This window comes from Rutilus rutilus, assembly GCF_951802725.1.
Source record: "Rutilus rutilus genome assembly, chromosome: 4".
NCBI classification, from domain to species: domain Eukaryota; kingdom Metazoa; phylum Chordata; class Actinopteri; order Cypriniformes; family Leuciscidae; genus Rutilus; species Rutilus rutilus.
In genome coordinates, this window is record NC_140212.1 from 13,839,599 (window position 1) to 13,866,983 (window position 27,385).

A 27,385-nucleotide genomic window follows, 5' to 3' on the forward strand; every position below is an offset into this window, starting at 1 on the left:
AAGCAAAAGTTTTTTACTGTACGTGCTTCAACCAGCCTTAAATCAACTTTCTTTTTTGTGTCATTGTTTAATAATGTACAACATGACTGCAGCTTAGCTCTAATGGCCTCCAACCAAAGTAGATCTCACCACGTTTCTACGACCTGCTCGCAATATAATTATTGAAGATGTTCGTGTGTCTAGACTATCTTTCCTCTTGGGGTGGTTAAATATAAAAAAAGCCAACAGATCTGGATCAATGATTTTCATTGGCGGAAATAATTATTTGTCTCTTTATATACAAAACAGATACATACATGGTACTTCTTTGCTTATGTTTTGTGTTTGTTTCTGCAATTTTGTTTTGCATTTGCATCCGTTTGATTCCTCTGTATTTTTATTTGCTCATTTCATGCAAAGTGATTATTATTATCATTATACCCAGCAGATATTTGAGTGCATTTTTATTTTATTTCATATATACTTTATTTAATTGAGAAACACTGCTCACTATTAATGCGTTTCAATACCACCTGAATGAATTTTTAAAAATCCTGCAGCACTCAATTACCATTTTCTGTTGTAAAAGAGGTGATAAAGATAGTTGAGCAAATGTGCGTATTTGACTATGCACAGCTACCAGTTTAACCCGAATCTGCAAATTCAGGCAATTTTCATTTTGTTGTCAAACACACCTTGTGTCAGGAAGTGCTGCTAATGAACCTGTTACTCACACACAGACTTGCTGTCTCTCACCATGAACTCCTAATGAGTCTGTCATGGCTTACTGTAGTTAAATTAAAAAACAAAACATGCCTGTTCATCAAACACACCCACTGTCTCCTCTAATAATGTTCTACAGCAGTCTCACACATACACACACACTTTGATAGATTTCTCTCCAAGGTGGGGATAAAGAAGCACACATGGTAGACTTGCACACACGTGCATGTGTGGCTGCACGTTAGCTAACTAACACTGCCTTCATTACGCAGGGCATTATTCGGCGAATGAGTACAGAGTGAGAAATTGTGCGCTAATTTATGGATGGTAATTATGATAATTATTCAGTGGGCTTTGGGATAGTGGGGCAATAAATGCTACTAACGTGACTGTTTCACCTCCCAGTGGGGCATTCAGCACATTTAGGAATGCAGTACTGTCAATGCGTATGCAGATCACATTCAGCTCAAATCTCGGAGCGAGAATTTATAATTACGGAGAAACATTCAGCATTGATTTTATATGCTCATCCGGTTTGGGAAATACGTTGAGTGACACAGGGTGTTGATCTACCATCTGCAGAAGGATCTCTGGGTGCATCTCTTGACACTTGTCAAGAACGTGTTTGAGTCAAATTCTCATTACTATAATGTGGAAAAACTCTAATTCATTCTCATAATGTGTGTGTGGGGGAGGATTACAACCACTGTAAACCCTAATGCTCAAAATAATTAATTGGTTTGAGTAGGGTAAATTAGTTACATCGAATTAACTTTTATGAGTATTTCGAACTTCCTTTTTCTTCTGAGTTCACAAAACTGACACATTTTAAGTAATATGAATTGTTTCATTGTTTTGAGTTTTATGAACTTGTTTCATAAAACTCATTGGTTCTCAACCAGAGGCATTCAGCAAACATAAAAGGGGGAATTATAATAATTTAATTATATTTAAGAAAATTTAGCTTAATTAAAATGCTAAAAACATCAAGATGTAAACTGAAATTATATATATATATTCCCCCCTCAAGTTTTTATTTTTATTTTTATTGAAGAACACATAGAATCAGAATCTTCTGGAATCAAAAAATGTATCATGATTAATTAATTTAATTAAATGTACAGTGTCAACAGTATCAAGCTCCTAGCATCTGTTAACAACAACAGAAAAAAACAAAAAAACATTTACATGTAAAAACAAGCAGTGATGATGTCATTATTACACCAGAAATATTGGACAACAATGGGCCTTTGAGTCAAAAAGCTTGAGGTGCAGCAATAATATTTTTTTTTTTGCAGTAATGAGAATTTGGGAATGTGGAATTTAGAAAATGTGTTTAATTGTCATGAGAAAAAAGGGTTTTTATTTTATCTTTGGCCTCAAATATGACCAAAACAAAGTTTGCAAAGTTAAAAAATATTTCATGACATCATAACCCTGTATACGCCTTGTATTGTGATCGGGTGATTTAATCACAAGCTTTTGCTTTTATCGTGATATTGTCAATTTACACTGTCATTAAAGTACTGCTGTGCTGATTCTTTTTTTATTTTCACATTCTCCCTTTGCACACTAGCTGATCCACAGAGGGTGTGGATGTGAATAATCTCATGTTAACACAAGACTGTAGCCTGTTTTCAAGGCTGGTTTATAATACTGAGTGCCGCAAGCAGTTTATTCATCCAGATAAAGATACAGATTGAGCAACCTTGATGCATATAGAGCAACACTTCTATCAACATTCCTCTTGTTCGTCCTCCACCTCACACACAAACACACACACACTTTCACTCATTTCAATACAACTACCGTCTCCATGACAACGGAGGCAAAGCCGCAAGAACAAGGAGCACCGCAATAACAACAACATTACCAAATATAGAGTTCCTGTTGCTAAAAAAAGACAACAGGAACACACTCAGCAAAGGGGGAGGGGCTGCTATTCATTACAAATTGAGACGCCTCAAAGCAGAAATCAAACAGACTGCAAAGTTTTACAACACCTTTTAACCTTAAATGATCCTTAAACAAGCAACACCAGAAGAAATCATGACAAATGAAAGGAATAGTTCAACCAAAATGACATTATCTCATTAACCTCATTACCAAAACCTATATATGTATATACACACATATATATATATACACAACAGATCGTTCTGGTTCTCTAATCTGATTGGCCATGCGATATTCCCCCAGTATCAACACTGGAACCGTTTCACCGTTTGCTTACGGCGACTGTCAAGTTTTTTAGGCAAGAATGTAGCTATTTAGACCTCAAATATGTGACCATATGTAAACATAGCACCTATTTTACAGTTTGTTTAGAGGTCAGGCCATCCAGCGGCCGCTCAGCGCTCATGTACCCGCAGAGAACAGCGTCATCTCGGATAGTCCTTCGGGAATTTTCCACTGGCTCTGATGTAGATAGTGGTTTAACATTATACATAATTAATTTGGGGTAAATCAAACGGGCAATCTTTGGTCTTGTTACAGAGCAAATCGATTTTGGTGAAGGGGAAAATTAAGTGTCATAACTTCATATTTAGGCTATATTTAACTTAAATCCTGTACTAGAGCGCTGCTTTTGTACGTTTGACTGAATTGTTTGCTTGTGTTTATTTCCTTTTGTCTTTTATAATGGCTATTGTTGTTCATTTAAATATTGTTGTTCAATAAATATTACTTTATATAAATAATATGGAGTATTTGGTATTGAGAAAGGGTCCGTTAGTGATTGTGATATGAAACAGATTTTTTATAATGGATATACTTTTAAGACATCACCCAGAAGAATGAATGCTATATCAGATGCAGGTAATACACTCATTTAGTCGATCTCTCCCTTATATTACCATAATATTCTACATAATACAATAAGCTTTAATGAAGCGACTCCACGTTCCTTCAGTACTAGTTCTAAAGTGACGTTTTAGAATTAGTAACGGAGGCTTGGGCTCAACTGTTAAACCGTCAACTTGAGATCTCAATCCGTGGCAGAAGGAGTGTTTTTAAAGACACTCGGTTGTGGTTTCTTATTTACTCACTTGTGCGTCAAACTGTTGTATAAACGCAATATCGCAGTAGCGGTGTGATATGGCTGTATATTAGCACACTGTGATTACCTGGCCGATATACAGCCATATCGCACTGCTACTCGTGTGATATTGCTAATAAATACATTTATGAGTGAAATATCCTTTTAAAAAGGCAATAAAAGAAAGCAAGACAAACTTGGAGAGGTAAAACTTCACGCAGCTGGTGCTTCATGCTGTGTTTGTTTGTATCATATACAAAGACCTCCATGATATTAGCATCATTAGCATGAAAAACTCAAAACTCAAGGGGCTATGGGCATGAAATATGCAATCTGCATCATTTAGCTTGTCACCATTTCATCAGTGTTACAGTTTAATCACCAGAGTGGTTTTCAACATCCAGCTGAGCGCATGAAATTATCTTTTATTCCTGAGTTTCTATTAAAGAAAAAATGTAGAATATGTTATGAGCACAGGGCTTCGAGAGCCCACAGGAACATTTCAACACAAGACACATAGCACAAGGTCACTGATGAGTGTGTGTGGGCTACACTGACTTTTAGTTTACTCACAGTGCAAACACACACATTTGATCACACTGCCAATTAAACACTTCTTAATTTAAACACCTTGTGTCTCACTAGTACACCCACGCACACACACTTCAAAGGTCAATAAAAATCAGAAAAGATACATCATAATGTCATGACCCTCTCCAAACAACCACTCCAGTGGCAGCAACTTGGCTGTGTTCACAGATCCTCTAATGCACCGCCATCAAATTTCAATTCTGAATTTTAATTTCACAACAGTTGTGAGGGAAAACTAGCAGGTCGGTGGCTGTGAGAGTTCTCTGTAATGTGTGAATTCAGTCCAATAGCTGCACTTCACATCAAGAGGCATTTTGACAGCTTTGAGTATCTCTCTCTCATCAGAGGCTGATATTCTGTCTTCTAAAAGACTGATGTCTTCCTACTGCATTCGTTTCTTGCAGTAATGTCTGTCATTAAAATAGACAAAAGCTATGTAGATGCTTAGTAACAACACAAACCCTGTCAGTTGTAAGTCTTTGAAAATTATATTTCAAACGTAACCAAAACTACTTTTAGCTCAGAAACTTGAACTTGACAAACTGAGTGCATCGTTTCTCTTCAACTAAATCCAGTTGTGCTCATAAATTTACACACCCACTGCTGAATATATCTTGTTTACATACAGTAGGCCTATGCACGCACACACACACGTGCACACACATTCGCAAACAAGTATTTCATATAGCCTATATTTATATACATAAATATAAATAAGTATTTAGTGATCTATATAAATATATTAAAATGCTTACAGTATATATTAAATTGTTATATATACAGTACCAGTCAAAAGTTTGGAAACATTACTATTTTTAATGTTTTTGAAAGAAGTCTCTTATACTCATCAAGCCTGCAGTTAAAAAAAAAACAACAACAACAAAAAAAAACAGTAATATTATGAAATATTATTACAATTTAAAATAATGGTTCTCTTTTTTAATATACTTTAAAATGTAATTTATTTTTGTGATGCAAAGCTGAATTTTCATCAGCAAGTACTCCAGTCTTTGGTGCCTTATGATCCTTCAGAAATCATTCTAATATGCTGATTTATGATCAATGTTGGAAACAGTTGTGCTGCTTAATATTTTTTTATAACCTGAGATACTTTTTTCAGGATTATTTGATGAATAAAAAGTTTTAAAAGAACTGTATTTATTTAGAATAGAAATCTTTTGTAACAATACACACTACCGTTCAAAAGTTTGGGAACAATAACTATTTTTTTTTTAAGAAATTAGTACTTTAATTCAACAAGGATGCGTTAAATTGATAAAAGGTGATGGTAACGATTTATATTGTTAGAAATGTTTTTATTTTGAATAAATGCTGTTTTTATGAATAAATGCTGTTAACGTTTTACTCATCAATGAATCCTGAAAAAAGTATTCCAAAAAGATATATTAAACAGCACAACTGTTTCCATCATTGATAATAACTGAGTATCAAATCATCATATTAGAATGATTTCTGAAGGATCATAAGACACCAAAGACTGGAGTACTTGCTGATGAAAATTCAGCTTTGCATCACAAAAATAAATTACATTTTAAAATATATTAAAAAAGAGAACCATTATTTTAAATTGTAATAATATTTCATAATATTACGTTTTTTTTTTTTTTTTAACTGCAGGCTTGATGAGCATAAGAGACTTCTTTCAAAAACATGAAAAATAGTAATGTTTCCAAACTTTTGACTGGTACTGTATATATATTAGATTACAATTGATATTAAAATTGGTAACATTTTATTTATAACCCAAACTAATTTTTTTTTTTTTACAAAATTACAAATGTAATTGGAAACAAAAATCTCACATTTTCATATATATACATATAATATATTATGTGTCTACAACACATAAATATTTATTAGCATATCCAACACTTTTCAGAAATATGTTAAAACTGGCTAGTGCTGTATATCTTGTGTGTGTGTGTGCTTTTTTTTTTTTCTCTCTGTCAGTAAAGAGGAACACAGTGAAGGTTCTGTTATCAAACGTTCACCAGGATCTTGCACTGTCAGAAAGGGCAGCAAGATTATCAGAGCCACTTACAGCTAAATTAATCACAGTTGGGCTTCAACACAGATAAACTGTATGCCACACGCACAAACTAAAGCACCTAAAGATCTGTGCCTTTAGACTGTGCCGTTTACACTCTAAACCTCTGAGGGAAACACTCACCAGGTTGTTTTTCTGTTTGGTTGATCTGAATATCCGAGGTATTTGCACAGTTATTCAAAGCAGTTTTGCCATATGTCAATACATTTACATTGAAGCTGACAGTCTTATGACAGTTTTGTATTTTGTGCTCTTTAACCTCAGTATTTAAAAATATTCATACTCTTTTCCAGGAAACCTAAATGAGAAAGCACACACTTGACTACAGAAATGCAGTCTTTAGCTCAGCGGTATAACAGTGGTTGTGTTTATGTGCATGTGTGTGTGTGTGTGTGTGTGTGTGCATGTAAATATAGCTGATAAAGCATCAAGAGGATTTTCTGTCCCCACTACAGTTCAAGAGCTCCTACTGTCCACATTCATGCACACAAAAGAACACATTTCACTGTCATTCTGCTTTTCTACAAAGGTTAATTACATTTTTTTTACCAAATTTAATTATGCATTGTCCTCTGCCAGGCCGAATCAATTCTTTACCGGAAAGCCTTGTTAAACAAGAAATTAAATTAGGTAAAACACAATTGTTACAATGTCCAAAAAAGCAGTTTTAAAATAATACAGGTATGTTTCAAGACCTACTCTAGTGAACTGCCTGCTGTTCAATGTCAGGAATGTCAGAAGTGATTAGCACCCAAAATTCTTTGTATTTTAATGTTTAAAAGGGAACTGTCTTGTTAGCTTAGCAACACTGTAATGTTAAACTACTGGAATCAACTGATTCCAAAACAGTTTGAAATTAGCATGTTGCTAAGCTAACAAGACAAATATACATGACGGCACACACTAATATTGAGTGAAACGTTTTCGTTTCTGATTAAATGGATTAAATCTTGGATGTTTTTTTTTGTTTTGTTTTTTTTCACTTAGCTTGTTGTACTGCTTTCTGGGATTGTCTTCATCACAAAGATTTCTTGAAAGTGTGTGCTTTAGATTTTGACCAAAATAAGATATCATAATTAATTATGCTGTCACTAGTAGGAAGGCTGCTCACTCAGTTTTGGAATATAGCTTATATTTGTAGAATAGAATAGAATAGAATAGAATAGAATAGAATTTGTCTTACGACTGCGAGCTTATGCTGCCTAAAAATGCTGTCTAGGTATGCAGTTCAATGGGTTTTGGAACAAAGCTTATATATCATCGCTGCCAGGCGGAAAACTTGTATCTCCAAAACCACATGGTCAAAGTTGACATTGCGGCTTTATATATACAAAAATATCGATTTTTTCATGCAGTGGTCAGTTTTGAGATTTTGGCCGAGTTTACTCCTTCAATATGTATTCTTTCAAGCTGCTATAAAGAAAATGCTGAAAATATACATTAAGATGTTTATTTTATTACATTTTGTTTACTTGCGGCAGTAAGTTTCTCCCGAATTTACCAGGAAGTTAGTATTCCAACGCGACATGCCGAGTTCCATCTGTTCACTGAAGTCTGTCATGTCCGGTATCGTTGTAAAGCTCTGAGTCTCACGCACAACGCTATGTAAACCAAATATGGGCATTTCCTTTTTATCAGTAACCAATCGTGAATGTCCAAAGGGGGATTTAAAGCTAACGATGAAATCTCATTTAGAACTATTAAATCTTTAACTGCCGTTTTCTCAAAATTATTTTTTTGCGTTTTTTTGTCATTCTCCAGTAGAAACATCTCAACCTATGTAGCACCTGTGTACACCAAACTTTCAGTTATACACTTAGCAGTATTCTGAAGATCTGTTCAGAGAGATTTGTTAATAAATCATTCCTGGCCTGATTTATGTGACATTTTAATTTAAAAAAAATGGTGAAAATCGATATTTTAAGGCTATGGACAGTATATTTTGATTTCCTAGTTAATGAAAACATATCTCCTGAAATCCCTCTGAACATCTTTTTTCATCTTGTGTGTAATCAAAATGAAAAAATAATTTTGCTTCTGGCTTTATCATATTTTCAGATATATCTACTGAAAAAATATGCAAAATTGCACATATTTAATGAGATAATACCTAATTTGCATAATTAAACAAACATTTCAAAAACTTGTAAAACATTTTTTTTATGAACTTGTGTAAGTAATGAACTGAGGACGTTTCATGGTGATATCTATTATTTTAACATTTTACCCTATTCACCTGTAGTGTCTCGCCTTAAGGCAGAGGATACCCAAATCCAGGTGTGAAAAACTTGTTGCATCTTTCCCAAAAAGACTCTTGGCTGTATTAGATCAAAAGGGTGCTTCTACTAAATACTGAGCAAAGGGTCTGAATACTTAGGACCATGTGATATTTCAGGTTTTCTTTTTTAATAAATGTGCAAAAATGTCAACAATTCTGTGTTTTTCTGTCAATGTTGCTGTGTGTACAATAATGAGGAAAAAAAAAAAGAACTTAAATGATTTTAGCAAATGGCTGCAATATAACAAAGACTGAAAAATGTAAGGGGGTCTGAATACTTTCCGTACCCACTGTATGGTCAAAGCTCAAATGGAGTTACGAGGTTAACTTTTGTACATTCGTGTTTTGTCCGTCATCAGAACGGCCGCATCTGAGGCAGTAAGTGCATCGCGTTACGTTTTCATCAACTTTACAAGTTTACTGTAGCTATGTGGGCGCTCAGTTTTTTCTGTCATTTGGCCAAAATCTTATGTTATTAAAAATGAAGTGCTACACCACAGGCTATTTAAGACAGTATTGGCTATGATTCGAGAGCAAATGCTAGACTAAGACACTCTTGTCTACTCCTCAAATACATAAAACATAAGCATTTATACAGTGTTTCTAGAGTAAAGAAAATGCTGGCTTAGTCACATAACCAGCTCTTTACAGTGCAAACAAGCAAAATGGTCAAAACTGCGTGAGGCACTTCATTCATGATAGAAGCGGGGTAAACCGACATTTTAAATGAAGGAAAAGGTCTCCCTGGAGTAGCTTGAGGTTAAGTATCTTGATTGATGACAGCTCAAAGACCTACGACCTTACAGTTACCAGCCCAGGTAATTTACCTCTAGGTTACACCTCCTTATAAATGGACACTTCATCAATGGTGCCTTATGCTTTGATTTAAATGAAGCTAGAGGCAAATGATCCCGCATCAGTCTCTTCCTCTCTCCCTCTGGAAGTAGAGGCACACCTGGATGAGCCGTAGAGCATTTGATTATCAGACGTGACTAGACTCCACTCTGCTTGTGCATCGAGCAAATGAGGAGCTCGATTGTCTCATCAGTGTGCGGGAGCCCGCATCATCTCTGATGGCAGTCCACTTCAGTGATCATGAGTGCTGTGTGATGATTTAGGGGCTGTTTACACCTGGTCGCTTTCTGTGATCGAATAAGTATCTGATCATGAAAAGACCAGGTGTAAATGCCCTCCGAAAAACTTTCAAGATGGATTTAAATCCGATCGCTCAAACCGCTTCAGGAGGTGATTTGAGACGCATTCCTATTCTATTCCTATTCTACAATCGTTTTGCGGAGACACATTTATGTGGCCATGTGTAAATGGAACCGTTTTAAGAAATCAGACAGCTATCTGATCAGTAAAAAGACATGAAGTGATCAGGTGTAAACACATGGAGCATTTTGAAGCGATACATCGCAAAAGGAAGTGCTACTAGTTTTAAAACCCACATTTAGAGAAAAATCAGTTCTCATTTGGCACATTTGCCTGCGTAGCTTCGCAACTCAATCTGAAATGAAAAATAGAAAAGCCATAAAACAGGGAGAAAATGTCATGTTATGTGACTTATTAACCAGCCGTTGAAGATGGACTGGACTAGAAAAAATGACATAAATCTTTAGAAAAAGCACACAGCACACGTCATGTGCCTGACTGGGGCATTGTGGAGTTTGTTGTTGGAGACAGTGGGGGAGAACATGCACAGTTGTGTCCCTTTCTAATCCTGCGGGTGCTCAGCACACAAGCAGCACGGCCCAAAGTCAGGACAGCGCAGATAAACGAGTGATTGTGTTCGTCTGAAAAGAGGACAAACATGACTCTGATAGGATGCACTGAGCACACTGACAGGGATGAATAAAGAGCCCATTCACACTCTTCTAAGAGAATAATAAGTCGCAAGCAGAGAGAGAGAAAGGGACTTATCAGGAGAGAGACAACATCATATAAAGTGGCCTCAAATAGAATTTGAAAACCTAAACCACAGTTACAAACAATTTCAATTACATTAGATACTGTATAAAATATGAAACCAATATTTTTTGCATCTGCAAAAAAGTTTTACATGCAACTAACCAAACTCTAATCGTAACCCTATAGTAAGTACAGTATATGTAGTTACTTAATGTTTAAAAAAATAGTTTAAAAAAAGCTGTTTGTGATTTTATAGCAATCCTGACTGAGGTAATTCATAAATGCAGATAAAATTATGGAGAAGAGCATTTTAACAGGTGATTAGCATATATCCACTCATAAAGCATAAAGATTTTCGTTAAAGAGCTGTTTCAGGTGTCTGGATCGTAGTGGTACACTGATTCTGTATAGTCCCAGTAAAGTATGTCAGATAGTGATACTCTTCTGTATCTGTAACATGTATTCTATAACAACCAAGTGCCCAGAATCGAAAGATAGACAATTACAGCATGCAAATTGCATTCAGTACTGGAGGGTATTTGTGCTGTTCATGATTTGTATAATTTCTTTTGTCAGCATGAATCATGGCACTTTTACATCATTATTGGTGAATTATACCTGTTATGCACTAAAAATAAAATTAGTGTAGGATTTACTTTGAAACAATTTTCCCTCAGAAATTTCTAGTAAATTTCTAAAATAATTACAAACAAAAGGAAAGTACAACATTGAATTAAACATAATATTTGAAGTAGAAAAATGTAAATAGTATTTTCTTTTAAAACATACTCAAATAATCTTTTTATTCAACTTATTTTACAATGTTTTTGTAATTTATGATTACATGTATATTTGAAATAATTAATAAACAATTCATATTAATTATAATTCATATTAATATAATTAATTAATAAAAAACAATATAAATTGTATCATTTTTTATAATTATTTTTATAATATTTTGCTCTGTTCTTTTTTTATTTGATTATTAAATGCCACTTGGTTTGATAAATGCAACTACTTTCATACCACTTTTAAGCGTGCCTTTTTAAGTGTCCAGGCACTTTTTGGAAACACTAAAGCTTGATATTACTATACTGTAACTGATGATAATCAAATAAAAACCCTCAAGTTTGAAGGAGTGAAAATGAGGGCGTCATGGGACAATTGAATATCAAAGCATGAAGAGAATCCGCCCGTCGGGCATGTGCATATTTATAATAGCCATATAATTAAGATGAAGAATGCTCAGTATCTAAGCGTAGATGTAAGACAGTACTGCTCTTTGAGTGTGAGTGTGTGTGTGTGTGTGTGTGTGTGTGTGTGCATGTGTGTATGACTCCCACACACAGATGCCGCGATAGTTACAGCCAGACTACGTTTTATCTAAAAGAGCACCATTAACCTTGAGAGCAGAGCAACATAATAGACTCTGTGTGGATGTGTGTTCCTGTATGTGTGTGTGTACCTGGGGGCGGATGACTCTCTCAATATTCCTCAGGGCCGTATCAGGTGAAGGAGGCGAGCAGTCAGGAGTCAGGCCTGTAGAGTCGTCACCATGGTTACCTCGCTCTGCATCACTGACCGACACATGTGAGAAGTGGCCTTCAGAGAGACAAAATAGAGAGAGATATACTGAAATTAAAACTGCTGGATTCATACATTAAAAACAATGGGCTAACTACTAGGACGGAATTGGTCAGATAAATGTATTCCCACCATTGATTTAAAAAGTCATCAGCATAAAGTACGACTTATAGCCGATGCAGCCGGGAAGCAAAAGGGCTTATGGAAAGAAACTAAATCATGCAGAAATTCAAAGAATGAACATCCAGCAAGAGCTGGAAAAGACTCTGAAGGAACTCTGTGTCTTCAATGCTAATGACATGGCGGAACACTGAGCTTCTAATGCAGAGCCTTTGCACCATTACCTTTAACACACACTCTGAAAGCCAGTGTAGGACACACACAGAAGTGAACCACCTCATTGTTTTACTGTTTTTTTGCCATCATATTTTTTAAATTATGGTATTTTGTCAATTATTTTCTAAATTATAAGAATATTCTGGGTTATATGTACTATTTTTTGTCAATGTCAGCTTATACTCAGTTACTACAGAAAATAATTTGGACTTGCCCCTCAGTTTTTTATTAAAAAAAAGTACAAAAGCTATTACAATGGAGAATGGAAATATATCTGGCCACTGCATGTTTACCCAATAAGGCCAATTCACAGTGACCCAACAACACCACCACCAAATACCAACAAACTCCATCAAATACCAACAGACACCAACAAACCAAAAAACTTCAACAAACTACAACAAATATCAATAAACCCCAACAGACACCAGCAAACTACAACAAACATCCACAAACTACAACCAACCCCAACAAACTCCAATCAACACCAACAAACATCAACCAACCCCAAGAAACTCAAACAAGCATCAACAGACTCCAACCGCAAGAAACCCAAAGAAACATTAACAAACTCCAACCAACCCAAAGAAACCCAAACAAATACCAACAAACTCCGACCAACTCCACCCCAACAAATACCAACAAACCCCAACAAACTCAAACAAACACTAACGAACTCCAACCAACCCCAAGAAGCTCAAACAAACATCAACAGACTCTAACCAACCCCAAGAAACCCAAACAAACTCCAACCAACCCCAACAAACTCCAATACACACCAACAAATACCAACAAACTCCAACCAACTCCAACAAATACCAACAAACTCCAACCAACCTCAAGAAACTCAAACAAACATCAACAAACTCCTGCCAACCCCAAGAAACTCAGAAACATTAACAAACTCCAACCAACCCCAACAAACTCCAATCCACACCAACAATTACCAACAAGCTTCGACCAACTCCTCCCCAAGAAACTCAAACAAACATCAAAAAACTCCAAAACTCCAAAAACGTATCATGGTTTCCACAATTTTTTTTTTTTTTATTAAGGATCACAACTGTTTTCAACATTAATAATAATAAATGTTTCTTGAGCACCAAATCAACATATTTAAGACTGGACTTTGCCATCATCACAGGAATAAATTATATTATTATATTATTATTTTTAATAATATAATTAATTTAAATATATTCAAATATAATATCATTCATTTAAATTGCAATAATATTTCACAATATTACATAATTTCACATTATTATCATTATTATTAATAATAATAATATAATTTAATATAAAAAATGTATTGTACCTTTGATTAAAATAAATGCAGCCTTGGTGAGCATAAAAACTAAAATCTTACTTGACCTAAAACTTTTGAACATTAATGTATAATCAGCCATACTGGTAAATGATGATTAAAAAAAATCATTATTGTGTACTGGGAAAACTTGAATGTGTAAGACTTACGGTGTCATTCGCTTCCAGTTATTTTAGCTGTACAAAAAAAGTATGTTATGCTGCTTTATACAGCAAACTTGTATTTGTTATCATGGTATTTGAAGTATCTTGAATATGGAAGTCATTTAGTAGCATGGTATCTATCAAAGCACCATGGTTTTACCTTCTGACACCATCAATGTATACCATTGTACCACTATTGTATCGCTTTTTTTAAGGGAAGCTTGACTTCTGATGTTATACATAAAAAAAAAAATATATATATATATATATATTATTGTTATTATTATTAATATTAGTAACAAGATTTCTCATCCCTAAGATCAGTACATCTTGCTGTGTGTGCTTATGTATGTGTGTTTTGGTTTCAAGCCATATAATAAAAAAATAGCACATGTACTGTATATACATTCACACACACGCTGCAGTGTAGGAGTGGGATCACATTATGGTCTGAGCAGATTTCCCCAGAGTAGGATCACTCTCTGTGAATGAGGGATGAAACAGAGGAAAAGAGAAAGAAAGAGAGCAGAACGAGGTAAAGGGTGGGTTACATCTGACTCCTCCACCAAATTACTGAGAAAAACCCTTCCCATCAATCACAAACACGCCCATACTACAGAAAGCCATGCTGTTCAGAAATGGTAACTCCATCCCTGCATTCTCTGTCTCTCCAGCTCTGCATGAAGGAATGCGGAAAACAGTATGGGATGATTATGTTGGCTCTAAACGAGTGACTACCAAGTGAGTCAACAAGCCCTACGGCATCCATCCGGACAAAATCAGAGACTGCATACATTTATTCAACACCCTCCTCATCTTCCTTTCCTTCTGTTTTTCAAATCTGCTGATTGCCAACTCAAAGGCAGGAGATGAGTAACAAGGTTTGCCATAGTCAAACAAGTGAAAAGCGTCATCTTTTCCCCCTGCATTCCACAGGAAAAAATAAACAAGCAGGTAATTAGGCAATAAAACAAATAAAATCCAAGCAGCATGCATATATGTTTATACATGATGTTATACATCAAGGACAAAATAGTCCCCAAAAGTGAGCTAAATCTGATAAAACCTCACTTTGGGCACTAAGGTTTGGGGACCTCATCTCAAATGGGGAAAAAAATCTTCATCTTCATCTTCATCTTCACCTTTATCATCAGGGTCATTCCAACCTTTATAATTTTCTACTACTGAACACAAAGGAAAATAAACTAAATATTCTTTTCCATGCAATTATTAAAGAGAATGAGAGCATTCAATCTTTCAAAATGTTGCAAAAGCACCATACAAATGTCATAAAAGAGAGCGAGACAGACATACACACCATACACGTCTCATCATAACAGTAGGCCATACTATAGATTTGTGATGACAGACTGAAATTTAAGTCATTATTCGCTGAACATCTTCCCCTCCAGTGAGCTGTTAACCAATGACAACAAAGAATTGATTAAATGAGTCAATGAAGTAGTGAAGCAGAACAATCAGTTCAAGTGAATGAATCAGACCATCCTTGTAAAGTGTTTAGTGAACTGGATCAATTGATTCATTGAAAAGAATGATTCTCATGAACTGTCATGGTGAAAGGAGAGCTGGGATTTTAAGTAAATGTTACTCATATTTCCATCCACTTGTCACCCAAAACTATATGGCTTCAGAAGACATTAAAGGTAGGGTAGGCAATTTCAGAGAGGCTAGCAATAACAAGCTAGCTTTGATCCCATCTTCCCTTCAGAGCAATCTCCAAAGCAACACCTCCTCCAAATCACATGAACGCGCAGAGCAGAGTCAGTGTTCAATTTACCTTATGTCTCAAAGAACATTACTATAATAATGAATGCAAACAACTTAAAGAGAGCTGACTTGTACCACCTGACTGCGGCAGTTAAATTTCAGCGTTGAGTGTTGCCATAAAAAAGATAAATCTGAAACGCTTGACAGTCCCAGTATTCATTCACTTCCAGTATACTAAAAAGAGCCAAGATATATATTTTTTATTTCACCTTGTGTTTCAAGGAAGAGAGTATATTTGGGTTACATACATATTTAAAGCATCCTGATGACGAGTTAACAAGTTGTACTCGTTAAGTAAGCTACTGTAGGTAAATGTCTGGAAAAAACAATGACAGAAACCATCCGATGCTGTGACTGTCACTTAACAGTTCTTGGGTAATCATAGATCATGCTTGATCATGTTTGTTCCAGACTTTGCACACATCTGAAACATTAGCATGTTTCACAATAAAATCACCACTGTAGATTAGAGATAACACTCTCTTTTGCTGAATATTTATGACTGCACCTCACTGACACGAAAGTGTGTTAATAAACAAATGTCAGCCTTAACACATTAGGAGCCTTAACACATTAGGTTTATGCAATTGATAAAAAGATATTCTGTATCCATGGTGAATGCTGAGCAGACATATGAATGCTATTAAGTCTGTTGGGTCCACATGGACACACTTCTATACGCAGATCAGTTTTTCCCCTCACACACACCACTGTCATGAATACTGACAAGCTCCATTCCTCTGGTATGCAAATGATGGCAGAATATTCATGAACCACTAAACTGAGCGCCGTTAATAATTGAAACAAAATGGCAGACTCGATTGTTGCTTGCACACGCATTTATATTTGTACTTTCTTTGTTGACGCCTGTCAGCGGACCGCTTAAAACGATGCTCGCGGTGGATCAAAACACTCGTCCTCGTCGGGGGGATCGTCCGTGTGCAAGTGTAAAAAGAGAGAACCTGACGGAGCTGGTGGGAAAGAGTGTGACTCTGTCAAAACTGCTCGCAGCTGTTTTTGCGATAACAGCGGGTAGCTCTGTGACTGTGGTAGGAAGCTCAGTGGGGCTTGACCCTGTTGGTAATGGGCAGGAAGCAGGGGATGAATTTAACTTGTGTTTTACTCTTTCAGCCATTAGCCATTAACCTCTCTGAGCTGCGATACTGAGAGAGAAATGAAGCATGTAGGAGCCATGGGAACACAGAGACTCTTCAGTCACAGATGCTAAAAGATTAGCAGGCCTTTACTCCAGCAGCACACAAATATAAATATAGGCAGACATATTGTTATATTATATTATTATATTATGTGCAGTTTTGATGGCACAACTTCCAAATGTAGTGATGAAACTGCTATTGATTTTAGTACTATTTTGTAAATTTGTATTTATGTTTTTTTGTAAAAAAGTACATTGTACTTATGCCCATGTTGTCAAGTTTAGTCAGTGTTGGGGAGTAGTTAACTACAAGTAGCGACGCTACTAACTTAACTACATTTTTCAGTAGCTTGGCAGTAGCTCAGTTGCTTTTTAAACAGTGTAGCTTTTCCAGTAGCTAACTACTTTTTGCAGCAAGTAGTGGTGTAGCGCGAGCAAAAGCTACATTGCGTTTTGTTGTCGAGCCAGCGCGAAACAGCGCGATGCAAGGATATTCTTCTTCTTGTTAGATTACAAACATTTTTTTTGCCATTACCGCCACCTGTTGTTTAATCACACATCTTGCGGCTAACGGTTCACTGACGTACAGAAGTGGGTTGACACACCCATATTATCCATGATGGAGCAAGACGATATTTGAGTGTTGTGTGTAATAAAACAATACTCTTTGAAATCATAATTGTATTGCATTGTTTTAAACACTAAATATTTTACTTAAAACATTCCTCAGACACTTATTCAGTTATTTATAATATACGTTGTTCAAAAAAATCAAAAGTAGTTTCAATGTAGCTAGCTACTTTTTGATAGTAACTTGTAGTGTAGCTAACTACTTTTCCAAAAGGGTAGCTTGACTGTAGTTTAACTACTTTAACTTACGAGTAGCTTGTAGCTTGTCAAACTACAGTTTCAGAGTAGCTTCCCCAACACTGAGTTTAGTACATGTCAAAGTACTAAAATGAAATTGATATTGTATTTGTGACTGCTTCTTTCATACCACCACACTAGTCAAAGTATTGAAGCACTGAAGAGAAACAAGGTATTTTTTTATATATTTGGACAAATGCCTAACCCTTAAATGCATGAATGTTTCTTCATTACATATTCGGGTCTTTAGCAACCCGGATCTACAGTATATCTAACATGGATGAATCTCTTCCTGTCGCGATAATATAAAACTCTCCTGATATTAGAGTAGCAATTACAGAAGAATAAAATCAAGCATATTTTGTTATCTTTTGGAGCTTGGAAGGGTTTGGAGTTTGAGTAGATGTTTTACACCATCATCAGTCCCAGCTCATTTCCCAGTACATTCAGCATCTGAATCATATTCGCGATCTCAAACATATTCTCAAAACTATCCTTTTCAACATCTTCAAAATCAATATTTTAATCGCTGACAGCTTCTTCACCAGATCCACCATCAAGTGACAGTGACGCTAATATTTTATTGCGTTCAGTACTTGCTTTGATGTAAAAAAGAGCCATTTCAAGTTTTGCTGATGATACTTCCTATTCTTTTGTTTTCTGCCTGCGGTAACTTGAGTGCGAGAACATAATTTCATCTTTGTATATTAGACATTGTCACCTTGTGGAATAAAGGTGAATTGCACTTATTCAGTCATCAAAGAATTCAATTATTGTATATACTTATAACATACTTAAACCGTTACACACTTCGGGTCGTTAGCGACCCCATACAATTTTTACAAAAAATGAGAAAACATATTTTTTCTTATTATACTGTTTATAATGAATTGATTGAGGAATACTAAGAAGGTTGATGACTAACTTTAAAAAGTGAATGAGGAGGAGGAGGGTGGTGAATGACGTCCCGGGTCACTAAAGACCTGAGGTATTATCACTAAAGACCTGAGGTATTAAGGGTTAAAAGAAAAACAGACAAGATATGATTTGCTGAAGTATGGTAATGGTGGACCGGAGCCAGCTGAACTAATCTGAGGTCACATCGGGGAAAAAACAGGAGTCTCACATTTGGCTCATCACATGTGTCCATAATTGAACACGGCTAACTCATTTAAGTAAAAAAAAAAGAAGAGAGGACAAACAGACAGAAGATAGGGACGGAGACGGGATAAATAAACAGGAAAAGACGCATAAAAGCAGCTGTAACAAGACTTATGCTGAGCCACGTCTTGACTCTTTCCACCTAAATCCTGTTTTTGACAAGCTGTCACTAAATAAATCCTCAACAAATCCCACACAATCTGACCGTGAAACACAACACAATATTATTGCAAAGAACAAAAACTGACTGGAAACAGTTACACTTATGTTGACAAGTAACTAGATAGCAGAATACTCAACTGACTAGTTTTCTGTTGCTGTGAGTTTATTGAAAGTCATAAAAGTTAAATGACTTTCTTCCATGATCTTTTTATTTGTAAACTTGAATCGTTTAGTATTCTGCTTTTGTGAGTAGCTCTTAACAAAGATTTCACAACCGCTTGGTTGATTGCAAGTCATTTTTTACAATTCATGGTTAACATTCAGGATATGACCTAGATAGCTGAACTATGAAGACATATTTCTCTTTCTCTATTCATTTAGTAAACGTCTCCAGCATATTTATTATATTAAACACTAAACGCAATGCATTTCAAGGAGGTGATTTACACAAAAATACTTTAATAACAAGACATTACTTTTTTCAATTGCAATGGACATTAAACTGTGATATTTAAAAGTCAGAAAGTTCAATTTAATTTGAAGTCCCTCTTTTTTCCCCCCAAGACCATGATTAATGTGATAAGCCGTAATAACTGTGATGTGTGAGCATCTCTATTTATTGTGGGATATATGGATGTGAGTGTTTTGATTGGTCCTGTGCAATCCTGCAGCACGAAACTGCAGTGTTGACTATAATCAGGCAGAGAACAGTCCTGTAAAAGCTGTGATTTCATGCTTGTGGAGATAGCTTGAGGGGGGCCAAAAATAGAGCTGGTCAAAATCCACAAATACCCGCACAAACACAAACAGAGGGTTAAAGTACAGTAACACAGGAAATAGTAGTACACACACACATACATCAGTCCCGCCAGACTGTGCGGCTGCATTAATAGAGTCATCTGGGAGATGAACATCAGGTGTGAATCACAGGCCTACAGGCAACACTGTTCACTGCGTCTCCACGACAACTTGAATGTGACTCACCAACCTCTCTGGGTAAGGCTAAAGCGGTTTCCACGACAACCCTAACCCTTACTGCAGGAATGATGCCAGAGGAAAGTACTGCGGCAGGGGCCGGAGCATCCCAGGACTACATGCATCGACCTAAACGCCACGAGGCGCCATGGGACCTACTGTTCTGTGTTTGTCAAATCAATACAGCATGGACAGTGTTCTGTGAAGTATTTAGAATATAATACATTATAAAATAATATACTGAAATATAATAAGAAAAGTAATGATTTGGGAGCAACTGGAAATTGATTGGATTGTGAAGCATTTACTATTGTGATACTAATAATAATAATTAGGGATGTCCCGAGTCGATCTCAAGGATTGGTATCGTGGGCGATTTAGCATTTTTTAACTGATCGGTCTCGGCTATCCTAAACCCGCTGCTTTATTTTACGTCAGCTGTCACGCAGGTGTTGTGCGGTAGGTGGCAGTATGCATCTTCAAGTGGATTTGCCAACCGCCATTAAAAGGAGAAGAAGAAACTCAATGTGCACGCATGAATGAGATCTGTTCTAGCGCACCACACACTTTTAGTTTATATGTATCTGCTGTTAGACTGTCTGAGACGTCTTTGGCATAACACGTTGCTATATGGGTTTTGTCTTGCTTTGGACTTGACTGACAGACTGGCAATCTGACACGAGTGTCATGCTTTCTAACCTTCAGTCCACTTTTTTCCCTTAAAAAAAAAAAATTATTATGCTTATTGTACATCTAAAATACAAGAAGTTTATATCAATAGTTGTGACCACACAGTCTGTTTACAATATCTACCATTGTAACAGATGTTCACATCTACCAATGTCTTTATACAGTGTGTGTGTGTGTGTGTGTGTATGTGTATATATATATATATATAGATATAGTATTAGGGGTGTAACAGTACATGTATTCGTCCAGAACCATCGTGGTTCGGTGCATGCAGTCAGTCATTGCACTCCAATCCAGAAGGAGGCGCAAGCGGTAATGCAACGTTGTTTCCTAACCGCCACAACAGGAAAAAGAACAGAAGAAGAGATGATCTATGCGCCAACCCAAAACAAGTTCAGATGGCACGCAAGAGCTTGCTAGTAGCCTATATACGCTGAGTTTCGATTCAAATTTGTGACACGCTTCACTAAATTCACGGGAAGGAAACAGGCTCAGATGTAGATGCCACTTTTTCTCCTTATCGCTCATCTTGAAAAAGTGTAATACCAGAGCCCGTCTACGGAGAGCCTTGGCACTCCCTATTCAGCCCCATTGTATTGATTTTGGTTGCAGTTCCATTAGAATTCCATTGGGGGTGATCGCGAGCGAGTGCAGACTGAATGGGAGTCAATGGGGCTATACGGCTAAATGTGTCTCTTTCACCCGATTGCCGTTGAGAAATCTCAGATTTTATTGTAGGCTTTGCAAGTTCAACATAGGTTATAGGTCGAAAGTTGAATGAACGAGTACTTATTTCTTTTCGATTTCTTACAGGTTGAGTTGTTGTTGCCCATAACACGCTAGCATTCTGCTAATGACGTCAGCATTCTGACGTCATTGACATTTTAAAAGACTTTTTAAACCAAATAAGTGGCTGTAAAAAATCTAACACCCAGCAATGTGTAATTTCTTTGCATCTCCTTTCGAATACAACATTCAAATTACTAGACAAAAAATTATATCCTGAGAAAAGTGGATTTTGAGGGTTTTTCGCCATAGACCTCCATTCATTCTGCACTCGCTCGCGAGCGCCCCCGCATGGACAGAGACGTGTTACTGCAACCAATCCAGAACCCGGAAGTAAGCAGAGAGTGCCAATTCTCTTCCTATTAGACATTCTCTGGTAATACTGAACTTTGTGCATCCGCCATTGTCTCAGCATGTTAATGAGCTCTAACGCGCAAAGAAAACTAATCTCTGAACAAGTTTTATGTTTCATTGTTCTATTTATTGTGTACTTTTATTACACAAAAGAGATGCTTTTCAGTTTTTAGGTGATTGTGACCAAATGGCTTTAAAAGAAAAAAATGATCAGCCCTACAATAAAATATGACCTATGCAAGAATGCATTCTGTTTACTGCTTAGTGCTTTAATACACTAAAGGAGGCTGTACTGTACCAACTACCTCAGGGGGACAAAATGCCGCTAAGTGGAACAAACTACTATCTGTTCAAAATAAATGAAAAGAAACCTAGCATTGGGGATTTGTTGCTTTTTCCTGTTGTACCGAACTCGAACCGTGACCCCAAAACCGAGGTACAGTACGTACCGAACTGTGACTTCTGTGTACTGTTACACCCCTAACCCTTGCCCCTGAGAAACTCTCTGCATAGCCCTGTATATTATTTTTATTACAATTATTATAATAATTATAATATAAAATATTAATTAATTATAAAAACATTTTTATGAACATGTCACAATCCAATCAATTCCAAATGGATACAAAGTCCTGCCCATTTTTCCTTACTGAGTATCTTGTTTGACATGGAAATTCATCATATAGAAGAAAAATGGACTGCTAATGCTTTATGTTGACTTACTGAGGTGTACAAAGTATTTTTCTGATAGGTATAAATGTAAGGGATAATGTAGAGCGAGGCGGTTGTTATATCGAATACAACCCCGACAGGTTGATCTTGAATCAGCCTGAAGGGATTGTATTCGCTATAACAACCGCCTCGCTCTACATTATCCCGCTTATCACATGGCTACCTACCAAATAAATCAATAATTTGACACAAAATATTGATTTAAAAAGGAGTTTATTGATTTAAAAACGATTGTATTGCTTCCGCTAAAGAAAATAGTCCAATCCGTCTCTACGGTTAGCGTCCATAGCAACGCTCTGTTTTTCATGGCAACGGTGTGTTATACTTAGCATTCTACATTAGAATTCAACCAAGCCATGTAATAAGCTGAGTTAGTGCATGTGGATATTATTTACATCAATTTTCTATTGATTGTTTTTTTGCTAGTTTTCATTGATTAGAAGTTACCAACCGTTGCGAGGACAGGCGTTGTGGAGTTGGATGTCAAGAGAGCAAGGTTTGCGTGTGACAGCTGTAGCCACTGACTCGTAAGGGTTGTCCTCATCCTCTGGTAAAAACACGTCCAGTGATGGAGAATGGGCAATTTCACCACATCGCTTGTCCTGCACAAACAACATGACAGAAACCAGAGTCTTTAGAAAGACAGATAAATAGACAAACAGACTAGATACTGTAGATAGATAGATAGATAGATAGATAGATAGATAGATAGATAGATAGATAGATAGATAGATAGATAGATAGATAGACATATCATCTTGAAAAACGCAACTTTTTTCAAGTGTAAAAAAGACACTGCATCCAATTGAGAGTTTCTCCCCATGTAGACAGACTGTTCTGTCTCGCGGGCACAATGACAGGGATAAACAGCCACCCATGACACCCTGCTCCATCATCTTCAGTGAAACATTGCCATCACCTCCTGCTGCCTGTTTGTCTTTATGGGTGCAACACGGCAGGCGTGTGAGGGCAACCATCCCTCAAAGTAAACATAGCACAGGCCCCCATTGTCATCGCACTTATTTCCCATGAACCCCATCGATTTCTTCTCAGATGACTATTACTCTACCTGTCAGTCCCAAATCCTGCATCACCCAGAAAGCATTAGACACATCCATCATGCACTGGGCAGAGGGGAAGGACGATTTATCACATGGGATTGAAAGAAAGACCTTTGCCTCCCTCTCTCTGTCTCTCTTCTGATGTATCTATGATACAGCTGTTCAGTTAATTCCATATAGACACTCAAGATCAGATCTTGGTTAAGAGTAAATTAAATCCTTCCATCATTCACTCGCCATACACACTCAGACACAGGTGGTTTACATAACATATATATATATATAATCGTGGTTAAATGTGTATTAACGTGGGTATGATTATTCATAACTGCAGGACTAATTCGTCTCCAGTCAAACTCAGTTCCTGGAGGGCCACAGTCCTGCCGAGTTTAGCTTCAACCCTTATTAAACACATCTGATCAGCTAATCAAGTCCTTCAGGCTTATTTGAAAACTGCAGGTGTGTGTGTGTGTGTGTGTGTGTTGAAGCAGGGTTGGAACAAAACTCTGTAGGGCTGTGGCCCTCCAGGAACTGAGTTTGACACCTGTGTGCTAGGGTGTTTACTGTAGTCGCCTTCTCACAACTAGCTTTTTTGTTTTTACGTTTTCTGTATGTGAGTGGTACTTGCCCTTGTAAAAGTCACCTCCATGATGCAATGATGTTCTGGGTGGTTGCAAATGTGTTGTTATGCAGTGGCTAGGGTGTTCTGGGTTAGCTACAGCTAGATTTTGCATTTTTGCAAGTGGCATTAGATGATTGTGAGTGATCCTCGCCCATGCAAAAGTTGCCTCTATGATGGCAGATTGCTGTGGGTAGTTGCTAGGGCATTGCTACGGTGTAGGTTGTTTACTAGGTCGCTACTATGGTGTTCAATGTGGTTACTAGAGTGGTCTGGTTTGTTACCAGGACATTTCTAGGTGACTGTGAGCGGTGTTTGCCCATTTAGAAGTCATCTCCATAATGCTAAGTTGTTTGTTATGGGTGGTTGCTAGGGTGTTGCTAGGGCGTTCAAGGTGGTTAATGTATTTGCTATCACATAACTAGCTTTTTTGCACGTTTTCTGTATGTGCATGTGTAGTGCTTTCCCTTGTAAAAGTTACATCCACAACGCTACAGTGTTCTGGGTGGTTGCAAGGGTGTTGCTAGAGTGTTCTGGGTGGTTGCTAGAGGGTTCTGTGTGGTTAATCTAGTTGATATCTCATAACTAGCTTCTTTTGTAAGTTTTCTGTATGTGCGTGTGTGATGCTTTCCCTTGAAAAAGTTACTTCCACAATGCTAGAGTGGCTTCATTCTGAAGCCATTATCTGTGCCTTTCCAAATAAGGTATTCGGTCACATCCCTAGTGGTTACTAGGGTTTTCACTGTGTTTACTAGGCTGTTGCTAGTAGGTGGTTACTAGAGAATTGCTACTGTAGGTGATTGTAAGTGGTGCTTTCCCGAAGTCATCTCCATAATGCTAGGGAATTTGTTATGGATGCTTGCCAGGGTGTTACTAGGGTGTTCTGGGTGGTTACTGTGGTTGCTGTTTCATAATTCGATTTTTTTACATTTTCTGAAAATGTTGCTTACAAAATTCGCCTCAATGACACAACGGGTGTTCTGGGTGGTGGTTAAGTGGTTGCTTACTGGTCGAAAACAAAAAGTCCACCCGCAAGTTACATACTGAAGTTTAAAACTTATGGTTAGGAATGTGCCTTTGCAAATATTCATCTCACTGATCACATCAATTGTAAACGTTCTACTCTTTTCCCACTTCCTCTAATGATCGTTTCCCCCTCTCTTTCCAATTGAGCCACACTGAATAAAGCTCCAGTCAGAAAGCACAGAGGCCCTCCAGAGAGCCACATGGAGAAATCAACAGAGAAAATAATAGAGAGGCGAGAAAGAGAGAAAGACGGAGATAGATCAAAGCTGCGTTTACAAGAACTTATACTTTTGGACTTTCTGTATCAGTTTTAATAGCGTGACGGGGCGGGACAGAAGAGTCAGGCACACGCCGAGGAAAATACTGAGAGAGCAGGAAAGAGGGGAAATGCACAGGCTTTGAATCAGTGGTTTCCTGCGTCGTACGCTAGCATGCACACGCTTGCACAGGAAACTACCCACTGGCAGAATAGAACGAGAAAAAACTACAGGGCAATCGTTCTCCGCTGAAGTTAGTTATACTGCTGGTGAAATAATATGACTATACAACATAATTTCTGCTAAATTAACCCTTATCCTGGAAGAAAACTTTAAGTAGTTTTAAAAAAACTAAAATGTAATAAATTAATAATTAATAAATACATTTATATGTAATAAACAAACAACCCCAAAAAAAAAGAGTAATATCATAAATAATAATAATCGTGATAGTAAAAATAAACAATATAATAACAATAATAATAAATAATTTAATAAAATAAAATAATTCAATATATAATTCTGTTGATAATCATTTAAAAAGAAATTGTCTGTTTTGTCAGATTAAGATCTCTTCTAAGAACAAATTTTTTCCCAAATCTATAAGCACATACACACACAAGAGTATATAGTACACACTTATGTTAAAGAAGTTCAGTACCTGTTTATCTCTAGCAGATCCTGATTTCTTCACTGTGACTGAATTTCAACTCTTCAGCGTACGACCAAAACGACCTCGCAGCGCCTGACTGTCCGAGCACACTACAACTCTTGTTCTCTTTCTCTTTCTCTATCTCTCTCTGACAGCAGAGACAGGAACTTCATTTTTTTTTTCTCAGAAAAGGAAGACTACACAACAAACAGAAACGGTCAAAGTCAGCAATTAGCATGCTGATATAGAGCTGCAGTTGCTGGACTCGGATTCAAATAGGAAATCTGCCCGGACGTCCCTCAGTCACGTCTACAATCTTCAGCCGCACATGTGACTGGGGCCTGACAGACTTTACTGCCAGCTTAACTCTTGTCTTCCTCCCTTTCTCATTCTCTTCTTTAATCAGCTCGTTTCTCTTTATTCCCTTTGGTTTTCTTCACATTTATCCAGAGTTGTGTCACTTCTGTCTCTCGCTATTTTCTCAGTTGATACAGTATCTGATCTGGATGGCCACTGTCATTTCCTGTGCTTTTCTAATCTGAGCTCTGCATATTTTGGAGGAGGACCCCACAGCATAAAAGGCCCTCAGAGACCTTCTCAGAACAGATAGAAGGATTGATATAAAGCAAGAGAGCGAAGATATGTTTGGTCATGTGCTTTAGAGGAGGGATTTGCATGCAGAGATGATACCAGTGGTGGGAAGGAAGGCTTACACAATTTTGTTGCAATATGCTTCACAGCGAGGCTTCATTATAAACTGAACAAACAATAAGCGGGAAAATGAAGGCACTACAAATAAATAACATCAGCAAGATAAAGTAGCCTGTTCAAGACAGCCATTTTCTCACTAAAAGACTTCCAGCCAAAATAATCTCATTCTGCCTGATATATAACGGACTTGGTGCAAGAGATGATAGAAAGAGAGAGAAAACAGAGAGATGGAGAAAGAGAATAAAGCATGAAAAGTGAAAATTAGCAAATTAAAGTGGCAATGATTTCCGACTTTCATAAAAATGCCTGACTACAGTTATTACCTTCTTCTATTAAACACCTTTGCAGATTGAGCACCTGCTCCCAATGTAACTATGAACTCTGTGATGCACTTTTGCTTCAGCACAC

General features: G+C 36.9%; 1 protein-coding gene across 8 annotated transcripts in view; it reads right to left on the minus strand.

Annotated features, from left to right (window-relative positions):
- Positions 1–27,385, minus strand: part of anks1b (ankyrin repeat and sterile alpha motif domain containing 1B) — a 173,372-nt gene that overhangs the window by 78,555 nt on the left and 67,432 nt on the right. For 6 of the 8 annotated variants that reach the window (XM_084407345.1, XM_084407339.1, XM_084407344.1 and 3 more), the window contains 2 exons: positions 23,103–23,253; positions 12,056–12,192 (listed from right to left, as the gene is read on the minus strand). In XM_084407345.1, coding sequence (XP_084263471.1) covers positions 12,056–12,192; positions 23,103–23,253 — 288 coding nt within the window. Of the gene's footprint in view, positions 1–12,055; positions 12,193–23,102; positions 23,254–26,275; positions 26,415–27,385 lie in introns of those variants that run through there. The other 2 variants (XM_084407347.1, XM_084407348.1) reach the window with 1 other exon arrangement.